This window comes from Biomphalaria glabrata, chromosome 8 (assembly GCF_947242115.1).
Source record: "Biomphalaria glabrata chromosome 8, xgBioGlab47.1, whole genome shotgun sequence".
Taxonomy (NCBI): Eukaryota; Metazoa; Mollusca; class Gastropoda; family Planorbidae; genus Biomphalaria; species Biomphalaria glabrata.
The window spans coordinates 7,864,635-7,878,054 of record NC_074718.1 but is presented as its reverse complement, the minus strand read 5'-3'; the positions used below and the strand labels follow the sequence as shown (position 1 = coordinate 7,878,054).

Below are 13,420 nucleotides of genomic sequence, written 5' to 3'. Positions count from 1 at the left end.
CTATCTATAGGGCAGATGATGTTAAGGTCATCTGTTTAAGTGGGCAACTGTTAACGAGTGTGTCATGTGGCCATCACAACGACCAACAGCCGTTCTTTTCCGCCAACTAATGTCAGGTACCTATTAAAACTGGATGGACTCACAGGCACCCTAAAGATCCCGAAATAAAAAATTCCTGTCTTCACCATGATTTGAACATTGAATCACTGTCCGGAAGCCAAGGGCTTTACCAATCACCCACAGCGCCTCCAAAAAAGTTCTTACTCAACTTGTATTTATTATTACAATGTTGAATAACACATCCGAAACAAGGCTAATATCTTCGAGACATCAGTCTCCCAATGGCAATGAAATATTCACATTTAATCCATTTAAAGAACTAACTGATGAGCATTTCTGGGTTACGTATTAAGATTCAGGCGTCAATTGCCATGCCGTCTCAGATTGTAACAAGGAACCGTATAGTATCTAGTTAAGTCATGCGTAGTTTTAGTTCATTCTTTGATGGAGTAATCCAGCCTACAGCCGATAACGCAAATCGGCTAGAAAAAAAAAAGTAACTTGGAAGTCGATGGTAGAGTCAAAAGAGCATAAACCAAAAAAGCAATTAGTGTGGGTTTAATCCTTATTATCTGCAAAATTTGCTTTTGGGATTAGGTCCCACGCCATTCACACGGTAGATAGCACGGGAAAACAATGTTGATTAGCTTGGTGACTTTACTGTGATTGGGGATTGTACACAATTTTATGAGATCACGTGACGAAGTTATAGTGTGATTGTTACTAAATGAAAACAGTGACTCCAGTACTTCGTGACCTTTGACCTCCTTTGATCTATAATCGACAACGTATTGGCAAATCCCTTCGAAATGTATAGGGTATGAACGGTACAGGTACAATGAAATTAAAAAACTTATCTTCACGTCTGAAAAAAACAACATTGCAGGAATTTTACAAAACAAAGAAGTTTGCAGAGCAGAAATGGGGTGATCGCATAATGGTCCACTTCATGGGCGTAACCGGGCAGAGGTTTGGGATTCAAACTCCCCCCCCCCTCCCCTGAAATGAAATCCTCCCCAAAGGGGGATCGGAGTTTAGTGACAAATGTTTTTGCTTTAATTTTGTTTATTTTAGGTTATTTTAATACTAAACCATTACTTGCCCCAGCACTGTCAAGGGGGTTTTGAGTTTAAAACCCCCTTACCAGTCTAAATCCCACTTCAGTGGGGTTTAAAGCAAAAAAATACCTCTTCAATACATAAAAATGCAAGCTACGCATTCAAAATGCTTTGAGCGTTGCCAAAGGGGTTTTGAGTTTAAACCCCCCTTCAGCGGGGTTTGAAGCTAAAAAATACCTCGTCAATATTTTTTTGAAAAAGTAAATTACACACTCTAAAAGTGAGGACTAGGGATATCTTAACTTCGGGATCCTTACAGCGCCTCCGAGTCCACCCAGTTGAAATGGGTACCTGATAGTAGTTGATAAAAAGTAAAGACGGTGGGCCACAGAAACAAATGACCTTAACATCATCTGTCCTATAGATCGCAAGGTCTGAAAGGGGAAACTTTACTTTACTTATTAGTTTTCTAGAATAATTTCTTTAAATAGATATACTGAGATTTATTTTTATATAAACTAGTAGATAATCCAAATTTAAATCTCATTATGGAGATTTGTATCACTTCTTGTAAGGTAGCCTGTACCTGTTCGTATTTTCCTTCGCTTGAAAATTGTTGTAAGTTTTCGGTTTGTTTTTCATCTAGCTGCATATTATTGTCTTCAGAGTTTACGCCAGTCAAGGTCTGTATGCTCTTGGAAGTGATTCTCCCGGAACTAGCCACATTCTGTAAATATAAAGTACATGTTATTTTTATTCTATGACGGGACATGTGTTTGGATTTGTTTGATAGTGTACACTAATCAGCGGACTGGTTCTATCATTTAGCAGAATAAAACCAAAAAAATATTTTTACTTACTTAAAGATTTGACTTTAAATTTTGAACATTTGGATATTCTATCTTTATAGGTACATTTTAAATGTATGTTTGTCTGGTTCTTTAAAAAAAAGCACTTTAAGGGTTTTAATATTATTGTATGTCATTAGAAGTCTAGCTTTTCATTATGCGTGTATATAACACTATGTTTCGGTATATGTGGCTGTGCTCTGGACGTTCTATGGTCTTGATAGTCTTGGGTTTGAACCCTGCCTTTTGACATCTCTCTTCGTTCTGTCGGAGGCTTGGCCTAGGAACTAGTTATTTTCCCATCATCTGAAACATGTAAAAGAAAAATAAAACTTAAGAAAAGGAAACCTACTGTTTTATTTTCTGTTTGACAAGACGTGACGTCTGCTCCACTAGTCTGTTCCTTGGCACTAGTCTGGACAACACCAATATCAGCAATATTTGATAGACTCTTTAAAAAAAAGACAAAGACAGAATGTCTCAATCTTTACAGATAAAAACATTAATGTTTGTGAATTGTGAAAAGTTAAGGCGTTTATCTTCCTTATAATTGAAATATTGCATTAGATGATTAGGTGGGTGTAATAAAGTGAGTAAAATTTAGTTTTTATCATACATGGTCTTTGAAAACATTTACATAAATCATTTCGACAATCTACTTTTTACTTTAACATTTTTTTTTCAACCAACTCCCAATTAAAAGTATCCTATTTCAAGAGTCTCATCTTAGAACGGTTATAACGGTTATTGTCCTTGTTGGTGTATTAACTTTTGCGTTATATTGAAATGAAAGTGAGACTGTGATGAACTACTTGATTTAGGCCAGTTTCACTTCTCTGAAGCTCTGAATTGTGTAACGAGACACAAACAGCACACAAACAAATAGCACCCAATTATTAGCTTTCATATCGCAGCATCTCAGATGTTTGTATACTGATAGCCCTATACGGCCCTATTCTTGGCTGGATTGGTCACGTTCATAGAATGCCAGTACGTCGATTTCCACAAGACATTTTGTATGGCGATTTAGCAGAAGGCAGGAGAGCCGCTGGTCGTCCACTTTTACGGTATACTGATGTATGCAAACGCGACATGAAGCTCTTCAAAATTTACACTAGCAGCTGGGAAAAAGTGGCACTGGATATATTCACATGAAAAGCGAGAATAATCCGGAATGATCCCGGATTACAGATGTCATACACAACAGTGGTAGAAAGAAGTGTAAAAATGCAACGGCGCCTGGTGATTACAGATGCGCATCCCATGACCGCATCTGTGTATCAAGGAATTTGCTACTTTAGTCTACAAGAAGTTGCAAAGGGAAAAGATTATCTCTCGGGACGTATATGCATCAGATTTGGAAGTGCAATATAAACAAAAAGTGGTCATTGTTAAGTTCACAATGAAATTTAATAAAATCCACATTTCATTAATACATTTAAATATGTGTCTGTGTAGTTTATAATCAGTTTAGGAATATATTATCTTACATGGTCACGCTCATTGAGTCGATTCAGTGAACTGAAGTAATCATTTTGGTCATCCCAGAATCCATCTCTAACCATCTGTGACCGCAATGTGGTGTAGTCATGATACTCCGAGTAGAAAGGAGTGTCCTGAAGCTCGAGTCCATGAAGACCAGTGACCAGAGTTTTGTTATGCCCGTGAGCATGATGACGTAACGTCTGCCCGCTGTATATATATAGTATGAAATATTTGCATTAGCGCTTTGAAAAATTAAAGCTTTTATAAGCAATTACGGTATATAATTTGATTAAAATCAATTTCCAGACTGTATTTTTTCTCAAGAAATCAAATGACTCATATTTTACAATATATCAATACGTTAGGTGGGTTGATTATGAACTCTATTTTGAATTAAATTTCATACATTAACGTGGCATATCCATTTTTAACTTATTGTAACCTCATATTGAAGTCGAATAGTGTATCGCTATGGTTTGTTTATTTTGCATGTTTCAGATATTCCTTCAGATTTTAAAATAATTACATCTTAGCCCAAAAATGATAAAGTTGGCAGTGTTCAAACCATGGACCATCGAAACCATGGAAAGACAATCCAGAACACAAAGAACATTACCTGTCAGCCATCCATAACCTATACAGTGTGATAACAATAAAATGCTGACATAGAAGAAAGCACCTAATTGCTTGCGGCTTCAGAACGAGACAGCTGGAGATCACTCAGACAAAGGCCACGTGATACAAATTTGAGACCAAAAGAAAATCCGCTGCCGATACAGACGTAGACAGCAAAAATAAAATCTAAGTCCACCACCAGCGGACAATTGTTTATGCCTGAGCTGGATGTGGATAAATATCTCGGTCGCAGCTGGGGCTGCTTAGCCACGGGAAATACTTTATTCCTCATTATTCATTTGTACTCGAAGACAGGCCTCATGTATAACAATAAATGTAGTGGCCACTTTGGAAATGTTAAACTGACCTTAGTGATGTCAGTAAAGTCCTCCCAGGGTATTTCCTGTGTTTTCTAATGTAACCAGCATTCTTGGAAACACCCAGAACATTGCGGTGTTTTGCGGCGGACCACGTTACATCTTGACTAATGGACATATCGATTTCAGAGGTTTCAGAATTAACCATATCTTGATCATCTCCCTTTCTCTGTTAAAATAGAAGTTAATTCTTGGACTTTGTTTTAAGCGGTTATAGTTATTGATAAAAAACAACAACTTTGGAAGTGGAATACGAAATAGAATAAAATCACGTGTTTTTTTTACATACACGTGACTTCCGGTGGTTTTGTGCGTGTTCCTGTGGTGTGGCGTGAATTTTGTTTTTATCCATGTTTTCTGTCGATGTATCCACTTCCCCATCAACATCTTCGTGGAAGCCATCATCACTAAGGACGCCAACAGTTTTGTCCTGAAACAAAAAGTGATCTTAACATAATTGTAGTGACAGCGTGTGAAAACAAGCCCTGATCTTTTTCTTATAAGATTTGGACTAAAATATAGATTTTAACAATTAGAAGCCATGTTGAGATGTTGGCCAGATTAAGTCATTATTTTTCCCGGAAGTCATAAGCAAACAAAACATGGAAAGATTGTAAAAACAATTATTGCTTCTTCTTGTGTGTTTTAGTGTCATTAAATACGTAGAGTGTCCCTTTCAGACCTCTCGATCTACAAGGCAGATGATGTGTGACCTTGTATTATGGTTAGGTCATAAGACCAGTGACTTCTGCTGTACTGGCAAGTTAGTCTAGTGGTATTTCATTATCCCAAATTATACTTTATTATAAAGGTCATCTGTTTGTACGGCCCACAATTTACGAGGGAGTCATGTGGCCAGCACAACGACCAATCGCCTTTACCTTTCCCTAACTATTGTCAAGTACCCATTATAGCTGGGTGGACTCGTAGGCGCCCACAGGTCCGAAATTACAAATCTTCACCAGGATTTGGTGTACTGAACAACAAAAAAAAAAGAATCTCATTGACGAATCAATATATTTATGTCTATTTCCTGGAATTAGAAAAAAAAACAACAACCTAAAACTATTGTGAAATAATTGTGATACAGAGACATGAAACATCCTATGATAATGACGAGATAAGGGAAGTAAAAAATACTAAGGAGTACAAAACTTCGGAGACTTTGACAGAACGAATCTAAATCTCTGTTATAATAACATTAACACATTTTCTTACTTGAGGTAAAGAGATTAATGTTGATTCTCTCTGAAGTCCATTGCTTTCTCCGCTGCACTTCAGTTCATTTAAATCTTGAGTAAACTGCTCATATTCTAGAGCTTGAGTCTCAGCAGTGGATCTGCCGTCATGGGTGATACCTTCGGTGTCTTCTGTGAGCTCAGAAGTGTCAGCTTCACCGTCATTTCCAAAGAAACCTCGCCTACTCTTTCCAGGACTCCGCCTCTGCCGTTGACCTTCATAACACTGACCTTGAGTTCGTCCATCTTTTTGAGTCGAGAAGACGTCCTCGAAAGAAATGTTGTAATGACCTTCACCTCCGCGCGAGCTTCCAGCTGAACTCCACTTCCGCCCATATAATTGCTTCTTGGCCTCGGTCAAGGTCAAACTGGGTTTGTCACGATGACCCAGACAACGGTCACGCCCACCGCACAGGAACCAGACGATCAGGAAGAGACCAGTGGCGAGGACGATGGCGACAATGACAACCGCAAGAGCGATGATCCACGTCTGCTCCGCTGCCAGGGCTTAATTTTCATGAAAAACAAAATTATTTATGAAGTAACTTGATTCAAAATTCCAAATCTTTGAGATAAACGTTTTAGGCAAGATAGAATAAGATAAGATAATTCTATTGATCCAAAGAAACGGTAATGGACTTGTTCCTTATTTCTTCCATGTCACGTGGTAGTGTTGTTTACATGAATGGTATCATTGATTTCGTTGTAATTTGAAACTAGTCTAGATCAAGACAACTTTAAGGAATAAAAAGTAGGTTACAATAACTCATTAACTGATCGGAGTATGTTGTGGATCTACTAGATCTAGGTCAGTACCAGTGGCCCGACTAGGATTTTGTCATCTTTTGGTGGCCAGGAGGGGGGGGGGGGCTTGACCTCTAGGGGGCCCCTGCATTTTGCTTAATATTTAATATTAAATGTAAAAAAAATACATTCGAACACTCATTTGGGGGCCCCCATCAAGTGGGGGCAGGGGGGACTTTCAAATTCTCCCCCCCCCTAACCCTTTCTACGCCACTGGTTAGTACTACATCAAGGTTTAGATCGTATCATAGAAAGACATTGCCATTATTGTCATGTATAAGATCATAACCACGTGACTTATTTTAAAGTAGGTCAGAGATACGGAACAACCCTCCCCCCCCCCCCAATTCAGTTTCAAAACAATCGTCCGCCTCAGTATTACTACAATAACACTATAGCTGTGAACACAAACAACACACCACAGACACTGTGGCATCATCAGCGAATGATGAATTTCTATAATCTTCTCTGTGACGAAAAGATTGAACTAGTTTGAATATATCTTGTAGGGTTTTGACCAAAATTAATGAAAGATCGTTCTTACTGTCATTCCCTCTATACTTAGATCGTCATTTCGCTTCTTTCTCATAACTTCTTCAACATTCCTAGACAACAGGGCCGGATTTAAGTAAATGGAGGCCTAAGGCAAACTTTTTAAGGCTGCCCCCTACCCTGTTATAAAGACTTCAATTAAAAATAACTGTATTAAGTTGCGGTTATTACATATAAGTGTAGGTCTACTTGGGCACTTTTCTGTATATTTTTTATTATAGCTTTTATATAGCGCTACTTTCATGCTTATAGCATGCTCAGAGCGCTTTTGGTCAAATCTCATCTGTGGACCAGTGGGGGGAGGGGGTATCTAGGAGTTGATTTTCCTTGCTGCCTTTAGGCGCTCAGTAAACACAACTCTGCCCGAGTCGGGTGTCGAACCTCGAGCCAAGCCAAGCCAAGTTCAAGCGCACTTGGCCTCTCGACCATGCTACATGAATATGCTGTATACATATCTACGGTTGTGTTCTTTTGAGAGATTACCGTAAAGGATTAGGTCATGGTCAGCAATAGAGTTTTAATTACAGTAAATTCAACCCTGCTAGACAAGTGAGGCATTAAAATGGACTACCTTAAATTTGTAAAAAATCTGACATAAACACAAATACTTACGACATGAATCTGAAATAAGAAAAAAAGAATATAAATGCAAATAGAAAAAAAAAATTGAAAATTAGTTTATTTCCCTTTATTTAACTTTTTCATTACATTAACATCTTAGCATTTACATTGTTAATAAACCAGATTTTTACCTATAATGGACACATTATAGAGTGACTGTGTTTCATCTGTCATCTGTCCTGGCTGACAAGCCATTGGAGAGTCAGACAAGAACCAAGTCTTTTGATTGACTAGACGATATGCCTGGAGAGAAATGAGGTACTTTTAAGCGTTAAGAAATAGGGATACAAAGTAATGTGCTTCAGAAGATATACAATGAATAGAGCTGAGAGGGTTGAAAAATAATTGTTATCACAGACTTTGTGTGATTGAATAATGAAAGTAAACATTGAGGGTTTGTTTGTAAAATGTTTGACATGTTTCGGATGTTCCTTCAGAGTTGAAGATAGTTTACTTCCTAGTCCAAACCTCCCGCAGGACGACGGGGGATGGGAGCAGGCAGGGTTTGAACCTTCGACCGTCGATAAATCCGAACGACAGTCCATCGTGCAAACCGCACGACCAGGCAGCCACCGAACCCTATACTTTAAGTTTAATTGCACTGATTAAATAACGTTAGAAAAAGAATGCTGGAATCACAAACTCTCGACCTAATGACCTACGAATTTTTCAAAGATAACTTGGCCTCCACATAAGGAGTTTTATAACTTATATAATTTTTTACTGTTAAGACAATTTTTTTTTATGTTTGGCACTTCTTGCTTTCTTCAGTTAAATCAAAGTCCAAAAAATGGGTGAACTTCTTTTTTTTTATTTACAAACTTATATTAATTTACTCTGTCTGTCTTTCTTATCTTATATAATACAGACGTTAATTTAAAAAAAAAAAAGATGATTACGTCCTACACGTCATGCATTTAGTCATGCATATTAACCAATGTCTCTCTTTCATTTGTGTTTCTTTATTCTCCGAGCATGAAAAACAATGACCTGATACCTTTAAATTCTCGTTATTTATCATTGACAATTAGGTTAACTCTTTCTCTCCTAAATGACGATACCAGCGTTGATTCCAACAGAATGTGGTAAATAATTACGGAGAGAAAGAGTTAATACATAAAGGCTCAAAGGACGAGTCGTAACTTTGATAATAAATACTCGCGTAGATCTTTGAATGAAACTTACAATACAGGTAAAAAGAAATGTGTAGTTATTGTCCACTGCCTTGTCCATGTTTAGTAACGTCAAGTAATGGTCAGAACCTGAGGCTACGTCGTAGATACAACTTAACTGACCACTTTCTGCAAAAGACAACAACAATTAATTCCCAACTTCTCTGGATTTAACAATATTTCTATGAATATAATAATAGTAATAATAAGAAGAAGAAAAAGCGAGGGGTGCAGTATTTAACGTGGGTACACATTCATAACTTTGATCTACATATTTTGCCACATCCAGCGCAGAAATAACTTTACATTAGTTACAGAAATAAAACAGTGGAGCCTTGGGTTACGTCGCTGATCCGTTTCTATGTCACATCGAAATAACAGAAAGTTTTATAAAAGAGAGAGAGAAGGAGGAAGCTGCAGAAGGTTCTGGAGTCACTGGCTGGGGCTAAGTCTATAGAGGCAGCTGAGGTAGAGGGTACAATGCAATTGGTTTGACGCTGTCTTCCTCAGTCCCCGGGGCGTGTCACGGCTTCTTACGCCAACTAGTTCCCGCTCAAGAAGTTTGCGTCTTCTGCGTTTACAGCACAAAACAATTATGTCGAAAAAAGGTTTTATACAGTATATGGGAGATGTGTCGTAACCACGAAACATCGTTACTAGGTACTGACGTAACCCCGAGCACCTCCTGTAGTTAATAAACAGTTTGAATTTAGGCAAGCCTACTAAGCCCCTATTCATTGAATCCCAATGTTTGTCGGTCTGGTGGGCCACAAACATTTCCAGCCCGGGTCGCATTCCTTTGATAAACTCAAGCCTCTGAAGCTTCATTTTTTAATGTGGGCATAAAGCTTCGAAGGATATACTACACCGCGCGGTACGTGACGTTTTGGCGCCGCCGTTTTGGCGCCGCCGTTTTGGTCCCGCCGTTTTGGCCCCGCCGTTTTGGCGACGAGACGTTTTGGCGCGAGCCGTTTTGGCGACGGGACGTTTTGGCGCGAGATATCATTTGACGATAATTTAATAAGCACGTAGCTTTTATAACAATGTTTATTTCACACTACCATAATATTGTATGTATAGTATGAATTCTAACACCGTTCAGCGAATTTTTTTTTTTAATTATAAAGGTTTTGCTTATTTCATGAATATAGGCCTATAATAAGTAAGATTCCTGAATGGTAATGACATGCTATATGTGAGTTCTGCTAATCGCACTGGATGACATTTTTGGATTTCTTTCCAAAAGATTTTTTAAAATTTAGTGTAATATCCGAACTAGCTAAGTGTCACACTTTCATATAACAAAAACCATGTTAACATCTAAAGCTCTATTACGCTGAATGACGACAATAACTCCACACATAGTAAAGATCAAGACACGGAATGTGGTCAGTACAAACTCTAACGTGAAAAAATATATTTTGACAAATTGGGTAGGGGTGATTTGGGTGACATCTCGCATTGACACAGGTAGAGTTAAACAAATGAAGACAAGACCAGCACCGAGCACTGGTCGTTGGCGTCATGCGTCTGGCGATTATCTCCTTGGTCATTACATGTGACACCTATCCCGCCCTCTCTCTTCTGATCACCTTTCACCCTTGTATATACTCTTTCCTCCACCCCTCCCCTCTCTCACGCGATTTTTGTTTTTAATTTTAAAGTAATATGTTAAAAAACGTTTTTGAAAATAAAAAGGTGCCTCTTAATAAACACACATACACAAGCCAAAATGTTTATTAAAGAAAATGATGTGAAAAACAAACACACATTTACATTTAGTACGTGAAAAATATGTCTTAACACAAATACTCATACAAAGCATAGATATGAGTAATTCTTTTAAAAAAAATAATACAATAAACGTACATAATGTATTTCGCGCCAAAACGTCCCGTCGCCAAAACGGCTCGCGCCGAAACGACCTTCGCGCCAAAACGGCGGCGCCAAAAACGGCGGCGCCAAAACGTCCTGCTTCGACACCGCGTCATGGGCTGAATATGGCCCGCTGGCCGTGGTTTGGGCATCACTGCTATATAAAAACGTTGGAATTATGGCAGACGTTGCGACTGACCGCTGTGCATTGACTTGGTGTCACAGTAGTCTTCAGTTATCTGAATGAACGTCTCGTGATCACATGACGTCATTTGGTAAGGACACGTGACAGAGTCAACTCTGTTGATGGAGTGAAAGACTTCTGGACATTTTTCTGAGGCTTCCAACATTTTTTCTGTAACAGACAATGTGGAATATTTAATATATAAATTTAGAGTAAAACAATTGCTCAAAGATCTTAAAGAAAATAATAACTCTACTTATTGGATAAACTTTCTTTTTTGTATCACACTGTAGGGGACTGTAAATTATTAGATACTGTTTGTTTGCTTTGCATATTTTGGATGTTCCTTTGGTTATCAGGCAGTACGGAGTTGGGTGATGGAGGGCGAGGTTCGAACCCAGGACAATCGAGACAATAGTTCATATCGCGTACCAGATAATCAGTCAGCCGCCATAATATAAGTTAAGGAGTTTTTGTTTTTCTTATAAAGTGGACGAATTTCACGGGCACAGGTGCGAATCTTTTAAAATGGGTAATACGAAGTTTTGAAAAAGAAACTTTGATTAGTTACCTGTGTGAGTGTGTATGTCTGTGACTTTATAAATGTGTGAGTGTTTGTGTGTGTTTCTGTAAGTATGTGATTCTACATGAATGAGTGTGTGTGTGTGTGCCGACCTTTAGAAACTAGAACACTGTGCAGGGCCGCATCGTAGGTGGCGTTGAACTCACACACGTCTTGAATAGAGTCCACTGACTGGGCAGCGTTAAGATAAGTCAGGTAGTCTTGGAGAAATGGATCTTTAGCTGAAAACATGATTAGACATGGGATCAATGGGTGTATAATAAACATTTGCATTGTTTCATTTCCTAAGTTAAACGACTTTCTACTTAAAGAGAGAATCTCTCTCTTTTCTCCCTGTTTTTTTTTTGTTCTCTCTCTATTTTTCTATCTTTCTCTTACTCACTCTCTCTCTCTTCCTTTCACCTGGTTTCTCTCTCTTTCACTCTCTTGAAGAGCTTTTCCATGAAAGATGCCTTTCCAAAACACTCTCGATTCTTAAGGACAACCTGCACCCATTAAACAACTGTTACATAAGAACGAAGTGGTCGTCTCCTTTCCATTAGGACTAAAACAGAAATATTTTTAAATTCCTTTATCCCACTTTCGGTCAGAGTGTTACAAGGTCATCTGTCTTCATCGAGAAGTACATAGAAGTCAAACTCATAAAGCGCTGGTTGTGAATGTGTAATTGTTTCGTGTGTGAATGTTGTTCGAATTTTTCATCTGTATTGTTATTGTACAGTAGTTACGCTGAGGTTGTCAATTCTAGTCAAACTGAATTTCCATTTGATTGGATCAATAAAATTATCGTATCTTATCTTTCTGTTTTTCTCTCTTTCTCTTTTTCTCTCTCTTTATAGCCCTCTTTCTCTTGTCTAATTCTTTCTATCTCGTTATCTCCTTCTATACTTTTCCCTTTCTCACATTTTCTAATGTACGCCCTCACTATCACTTCTATGCCTTTTTTTTTGTTATTTCTAGAAGGACTTACTTGGATGGGCCTGATGGTAGATGACTTTATACTTAGATATCTTTGTAAAGTCCATACAAACATAGATTCTCACAGTGTTCGAACTTAAAGAAGTCCTTAAAGACCTGAAGACGAAATACATATTAAAAGGACGCAATTAATTTACTAATTACGCGGGGTGAGAACCCTTCACATAACTAGGGATCTACAAGATTAGTTCTGGTCGTTTTGGAAATGAACTCGGCCACTAGGAAACATATAATTCTATTTTAAGTATTTTTTTTAAAATCTAACTAGTTGACTAATCACCTGATTAAATACTTGGTGCCCGATTTCAGGAAACATTTGAACTCAGTGGGTAAGTGTGAACATTCTGTCGCGTTACACTCTACGCCGTAGGGTTCGAATCCCGTTAATGTATCATTTGTAATCACCAGGTCTCCTTTCCTGTTGCTTACCCAAGAGCCGAACAAAGATGTAGAGAAACTACATTCAATGGCTGTTCAACAAGTTTGAAAAGCTTTGATGAGAGTTTCAATTTAACAGCAAATAAAAACAAGCTTAATGATAAAAATACTTTAAAAGATAATTATTTAAGGGTAATAACTCCACAATTACAGTCATATATCACAATACTGTAATAATTGTTTCGTTAAAAAAAACACTATTTAGTTAACCGGGGGTCACAGAAACATATGACCTTAACATCATCTGCCCTATAGACAACAGGGTGGCGGAAGGTATTCAATATATCCTATGATCTCCGCATTAGGTCTATTTATGCAAAGTGTCATACATATTAAATATAATGGTGTCAATTTCTATATGGAATATGCATAAACTGAAATACTTCTTTATATATAATAATTGACAATATATTCACAATGATTTACAAATGAAACCTCACTACTCACATTTGATTTATATATTTTTGTTGAGACATTCTAAAAACTAGAACTATAATCAAAATTATAAGAAAACAAGTTTTTATTTTCTTTA

At 37.7% G+C, this 13,420-nt stretch overlaps 1 protein-coding gene across 1 annotated transcript in view; it reads right to left on the bottom strand.

The window, feature by feature from the left end:
- LOC106067107 (uncharacterized) overlaps positions 1-12,930 on the bottom strand; it is a 29,228-nt gene extending 16,298 nt beyond the window's left edge. Inside the window, exons 1-13 of the mRNA XM_056038044.1 lie at positions 12,731-12,930; positions 12,443-12,546; positions 11,565-11,693; positions 10,905-11,060; positions 8,844-8,959; positions 7,790-7,901; positions 7,650-7,658; positions 5,662-6,188; positions 4,733-4,873; positions 4,434-4,612; positions 3,457-3,658; positions 2,319-2,417; positions 1,705-1,845 (exon numbers count right to left, since the gene is read on the bottom strand). Of these exons, the coding sequence (XP_055894019.1) occupies positions 1,705-1,845; positions 2,319-2,417; positions 3,457-3,658; positions 4,434-4,612; positions 4,733-4,873; positions 5,662-6,188; positions 7,650-7,658; positions 7,790-7,901; positions 8,844-8,959; positions 10,905-11,060; positions 11,565-11,693; positions 12,443-12,497 (1,866 nt within the window). The 5' untranslated portion in view covers positions 12,498-12,546; positions 12,731-12,930. The remainder of the gene's footprint in view (positions 1-1,704; positions 1,846-2,318; positions 2,418-3,456; positions 3,659-4,433; positions 4,613-4,732; positions 4,874-5,661; positions 6,189-7,649; positions 7,659-7,789; positions 7,902-8,843; positions 8,960-10,904; positions 11,061-11,564; positions 11,694-12,442; positions 12,547-12,730) is intronic.
- Positions 12,931-13,420: the final 490 nt, after the last annotated feature.